At 41.4% G+C, this 5,497-nt stretch overlaps 1 protein-coding gene across 2 annotated transcripts in view; it reads left to right on the forward strand.

The window, feature by feature from the left end:
• Positions 1 to 5,497, forward strand: part of spon2a (spondin 2a, extracellular matrix protein) — a 16,605-nt gene that overhangs the window by 2,700 nt on the left and 8,408 nt on the right. For both annotated transcript variants that reach the window (XM_025063017.1, XM_008327121.3), the window contains exon 2: positions 3,788 to 4,016. In XM_025063017.1, coding sequence (XP_024918785.1) covers positions 3,788 to 4,016 — 229 coding nt within the window. The remainder of the gene's footprint in view (positions 1 to 3,787; positions 4,017 to 5,497) is intronic.

Genomic DNA, 5,497 nt, shown 5'->3' on the forward strand with positions numbered 1-5,497 from the left:
TCCTGACAAAGTGTGTCAGTGCACTTTGTTCATGGCTGTGTGAAAAGCTTCATCATCACAACTGAGTCTTTTCACCAGCAGAGAGAGAGAGAGAGAGAGAGAGAGAGAGAGAGAAAAAACAAACCCCAAACCAATTATCTTCCTTGTTGAAAAATCAACTCACCTCCCTCTGCGCGGACAAATATTTTATGGTGCGTGCTCACTTGGCGTTACCTGTGTATGTGGGCTGAAGCGAGCGGGTGTATAAACCCTGCGTGAAGCTGCTGTAATTACACAGTGGAGGAAGCCGTGGGGCGCTGTGACTGCGTTTGGCTCCGTTACCACATCCCTTTATTTTATTAGGTCTTGTGCCTGACTAAGCTGAGTGATGAGAGCATGTCGCTGGCGTGAGTGCACGTCAGTGTGAGTTTGATGTTGAATATGTCTTCCTGTGTGTGCAGGAATAAATACCATATGGTCTGTATTGGTGCTGCCCAGTGGTGGTGCAGCAGCAGCAGCAGCAGCAGCAGCAGCAGCAGAGACTTGACCTGCTGGTTGACTGATGAGGCTCAGTGTGTATGTGTTGAAATTTAAGAAATGTCTCTATAGCATGCTACAGTGTCAGTGTGACAAGTTCAGAGGGAAGGTGGACGCTTCTCCTGCTCCACTCAAATCTCAGTGAGCACCAGCTGTTGAATGGATGACCCTAAAATTTAACAAGATGCATGATGTGAACCTCCACTAAAACAGAAAAAAAAGTTCATCTCCCACTGACTGGAATGTGTGTATGTGTGTAAGTACCGGTATTTATCACCTGATGGGGTTACAACCAAACCTGTAGCCATGTGAGGACAATAAAAGAAAACGAGGTTCCCCGGAGTCATTCAGTAGAAGTTATGGATGAGTGCTCTTACTGTTCCTATCAGGGTAAGAATTTGGGCTTTTTGGTCCCAGTACTTATTTCTGTGGTATTTGAGATCATTCCAACGTGATTGAATGTACAACTACATATTCTGTTTTGTTATTTAGCTTAGTTTTACTTGGTTTATGACACTTTTAAGGCTAACACTTTAGCACTTTAGCACTTTAGCTTTGGGTTCATTTTTACTTTTTTTACAGTAACAATAGACATGTTTCAGGTTAACTTCTGGCAATTTCTAAATATATTTCAGTCTTTTGAGTTACCTTTATGCTATCATCCGGCTAGCATCTGGCTATTGCAATGCTAATTCTGAATTCTGTCATCTTGTTAGCATTCCTTTAGCCTTTTAATATATTTTTGGCTACGTTTGAGCTCAGTTGTTAGCTTTAGGTTATTTTCTATATTATTTTAATCTAATTTGAATGACAACGGTTAGTAATCCGTTTTAGTTAATTTTAAGAGACATTTTAGCGACTTCTTTGTATTTCTAACTACTCTATTTTTACTGATTTTTGTCTTTTCTGTCTATAAGCTGGGTATATGAAAACTGTCTTTTCTGTCTATAAGCTGGGTATAAGCTGGGCATTTTCAATTTTACTTAATTTAAACTTTTTTGGTATCATTTAACATTTTGGTTTCTGTGAGCTGGCTTATATTTTTTCATAAAGTTTGGGGTTTGCTTTTTGTATGTGTGAAAGTGGGTGGAAAAGCCAGAAAAAGAAGGACATCTTGTGAAACAGCCCGTCACAGAACTGACCTCCTTTTCTATCCCAAATGTACTGGTTGGCGTTGACGGGACAGTAGCAGTAAAGATCACATCGAGATGTGAAAAAACCTCAACGGCTATACCGTCTCTGAATGTGGGTCAAAAACTGGAGATTATATTGTGATGTCATTTTTCCCAAAGAAAAACAAACGCAGACACTAGAGATGATGAGATGACTGATACTGGGCACCGCGAGGCTGCGCACAGGAGGGATTTCTCTGGCTCAGTGTTGAGCTCTGCAGGGGTGGATATACATTAAGGGGAGAAATTGAAATGATAAAACTCCTTGACATTTAAGGCTGGGGTTAGAAAAGTGTCAGAGTTGGAGTTTAGGCTATATTTGCAGGGGAATTCAATCTGAGCCTCGTAAATAGACCTCAGGGACGAAACGAGGCTGGACCTCAGCCTCTGTTTGGTGTGTGTGTGTGTGTGTGTGTGCGCACACAGCATTTACATTTGCATGCATGTGAATGTTGGCACAGCAGTGGACTTGCCCATATTTAACTGTGTGCCCTGAGCAGCTGCTTGATGTTCCGCTGTAGTATTAGAATTGCCACACAGGGCTGCAGCCACCAAACATTACTTTCCTTTTCTATAACTCTCAAACACAGAAGAATTCATCTGTCGTCAAGTCATAAACTGTTGTTTCAAAGTTAGACCATCTGCCAGTAAAACAGGACATAAGTGAAATAACATCACAGTTTTTTGAGTTGAAAAAAAAAATGGATGATGTTATTTCAGTCCAAAGTAATTTCCTTGAAATGCGTTCAGGGAAAGTGTTCTCGTACGTCTGTTGGCCCGAGACGTATGGAGGTTTTGTAACTATATGAAAACTGTGTCAACTGACAAGAAACCTTGATGATTTCCGAGGAACGATTTTTATGTTGTAATTTGAGCAAATTAAAATAACATTTTTTTTAAGAGATGGATATTTTGTATTTTGGTCTGGCCCACAACCCATTTCTCCTGGCACACAAACACGCACTGATGAATATCTGGGCTCCAGTAACCCATATTTGGCATGTAAACTTTGGGCTGCACACCAGAACTCATCCTCATCTTGACCTTTTCTGGGTGAGACCCACTTTACAGTGTGCTGAACAGGCCTGGGCAAACTACGGCCTGGGGGCCTAATGCGGCCCGCTCGGCTTTTTATTCCGGCCGCCAACCATATCAAAATTATGTTATGAATTTATGTTATCATTATACCTCTGTTTTCCGTGCTCCATCCTTTTCCCTGCAATGCCCACATTTCCCCAATAGATGGCATAGGCTAAAAGCATTTTAGCATTTTAGCCTTTATGCATTACTTTTAAATGTCATCTTAATTTACACGAATGCTCCATCTTTCTGCTCATCACCCAGCTCCCTCGTCAACTTTTAGGACCCATTATGGCCCGTAAGTCCAAAAGTTTTCCCACGCCTGATGCAAAACCTGAAAAGTGTTCTCACCAATAACCGTCCTTGTGCACATGTCTGACCAGAACGTGTCTCTGTGACTCAGCAGTGGTCAGTGCATGGTCAGTCGGTGAGGTCAGTAGAGCAGCAGGAGTTACATCCACTCTCAGCCATGAAGTTTTATTTTCGGGCCTCTCCTGTGGCAGACATCACTGTGACAATGACGAATGTTAAATGTTCTGCCGTGTGGCCACATATTGGCAGCGCAGCAACGCTCAGAGCTCAGCGGAGGGGATGAGCTTAGGTTATTGTTAGCCTTGTCTTCACTTGAACTTTTCGGAGATTTATTTCAAACAGTGGCCTCGGGGTCAAAGGGTTCATGAATCTGAGTTCTCTGATAAAATCAATGTGTGATATGAGGTCAGAGGCGTGGAATTTCCCTTCTTACGCTGATTTTCCAGAATTGTCTGGGTTTGGTTTCCTCAATGTACATGTTAGGATCCTTCCATTTGTTTGCCGAGGCTCTGGTGCCAAAGTGCTATTTCAGCAGCTTTTCAGTTCAAAATACACCGCACATTTAAAAAAAAAAAAAAAAAAAAAAAAGGACAAGTCTACGTGCAGATTTTTTTCATTTCAACTAAACCATGTGCAAACCTGATACACACCAATGATGGGTGAGTAAAACTTCTCACAAGCATTTTTCATTTCTCCATTTCTTCCAGATGATGTCATCACAGCACCTGAACTGTGGTTGGCTGCAGCAGCTCCTCGTCGTGCTTCTGAAGCTCTGCTTCACTTTTGCGGGGCCTTTACGACCACTCAATGGGACGGACTGCACAGCCAAGGGTCCCGCTTCCTACATCCTGGTCTTTACAGGTCACTGGAGCCCACAGGCCTTCCCGAAACAGTACCCACTGTTCCGTCCTCCTGCCCAGTGGTCCAAACTTATAGGTGAAACATTACTTTCAACATTTCTTTGGTTGACCTTAAATGCCTCCTAATAGTCCAGCGAGGGTAAAAATTATGTTAGGATTACAAAAGCAGCTCCTCCATTGAAGATTACAGATGCAAAGCCTCAGCAGCCAATCAAAGAGCAGGAATCCAGCCTGTGGTCTGCCCATGTAAACAGATGTTTTGATCCTCAGCTTGTAGGAACTGTTTGGTTCCGTACTGTGAGCGCACACACGTACAGAGGAGTGAGAGATATTAATGAGCAAAGCAGGAAGAGACAGTCAGTGACAAGAAAGACAGTTTAAATGCTACCAGATGGGTTTTTTTCTCTGTTTCTTTTACTTATGTCTAGCCCTGACTTTAATATTTGTCTATTTCTCCAGCCCAGTCTTACACTCTTCCCCACATTTCCTCCGGTTTACCACAGGACTGGCAGTCAAGACTAGAGACCAGGTTTTTTTCGGGGTTGGTGATGTTGGGTGTTGATAGCTAGAATACGATGGGGTCAGACCACTTACTGTAGAGCCAGAAGAAGACATTCAGGCCCATTGACTCATCATAGGCCTGACCAGTGTTTCCCAACCCTTTTGAGCCACATATATATAGATATATATATATCATCAGGAAAAACCCCAAGACACACCACCAAACAAAAATGCAACAAAAGGTATATGTAATGAAATATAATAATATTCTAGTTTAAATGACCTCATAATTGACTAAAATTGTTTCCTGTTTAGTTGAAGACCATGCTTATACACTGGCAGGAATTGAAGAAAGACACTCACAAAGGTCTTCTTCAACAGATCTGATTATCTTTTTTTCTAAAATTCGAAAATCTATTTGAATTCTAAAATCTGCAACCGAGTAATTAACTTAGACCTTTCTAAAACAACCAAAAAGACAAATATTATCTTAGCGTTATCAGTGGGAAAACTTTTGTTTGTAAGACACACTACTCAGTATACAAACAGATGTCACGAGGTTTATCATCATCATGGTGATGCTGTGTTGAGGACCCAGAAACGTACCAAGTTAAGGACAAGTTCCACCTTAACCTGAACCTTAACGTGGTTCGTTTTTGGGTCCTGAAGATATTGCTCAAATTCTGTGAGAAAAATATTTTTACTGTGACGCAAATTCAATTTATTTTTATACGATCGTACAAATCAGAATCCAAGCAAATACTGTGGACAGAAAAAAAAACTGCACCAATCAATAACAAAGGTTTTGTTCATGAAAGGCCCTCATGTGACCCAGTTTTAAACGTGTCCTGAATTTCTCTCATTGTCTCGAAAGCATCAGTTTATGTTTAACAAAAAGTCGTTCGGTCAAAACCCATGACGTCCTTCTGCAGATAAATGAAGGTTAGAGAGCATTAACAAATGACAGATTTCAGAATTGTTGCATTTCCTACGAATGCATCTGTGTGTGTGTGTGTGTGTTAGATCAATCATTGTCATCATGTCCAGGTTTCCAGC

Source organism: Cynoglossus semilaevis, chromosome 15 (assembly GCF_000523025.1).
Source record: "Cynoglossus semilaevis isolate Cse_v1.0 chromosome 15, Cse_v1.0, whole genome shotgun sequence".
NCBI lineage: Eukaryota > Metazoa > Chordata > Actinopteri > Pleuronectiformes > Cynoglossidae > Cynoglossus > Cynoglossus semilaevis.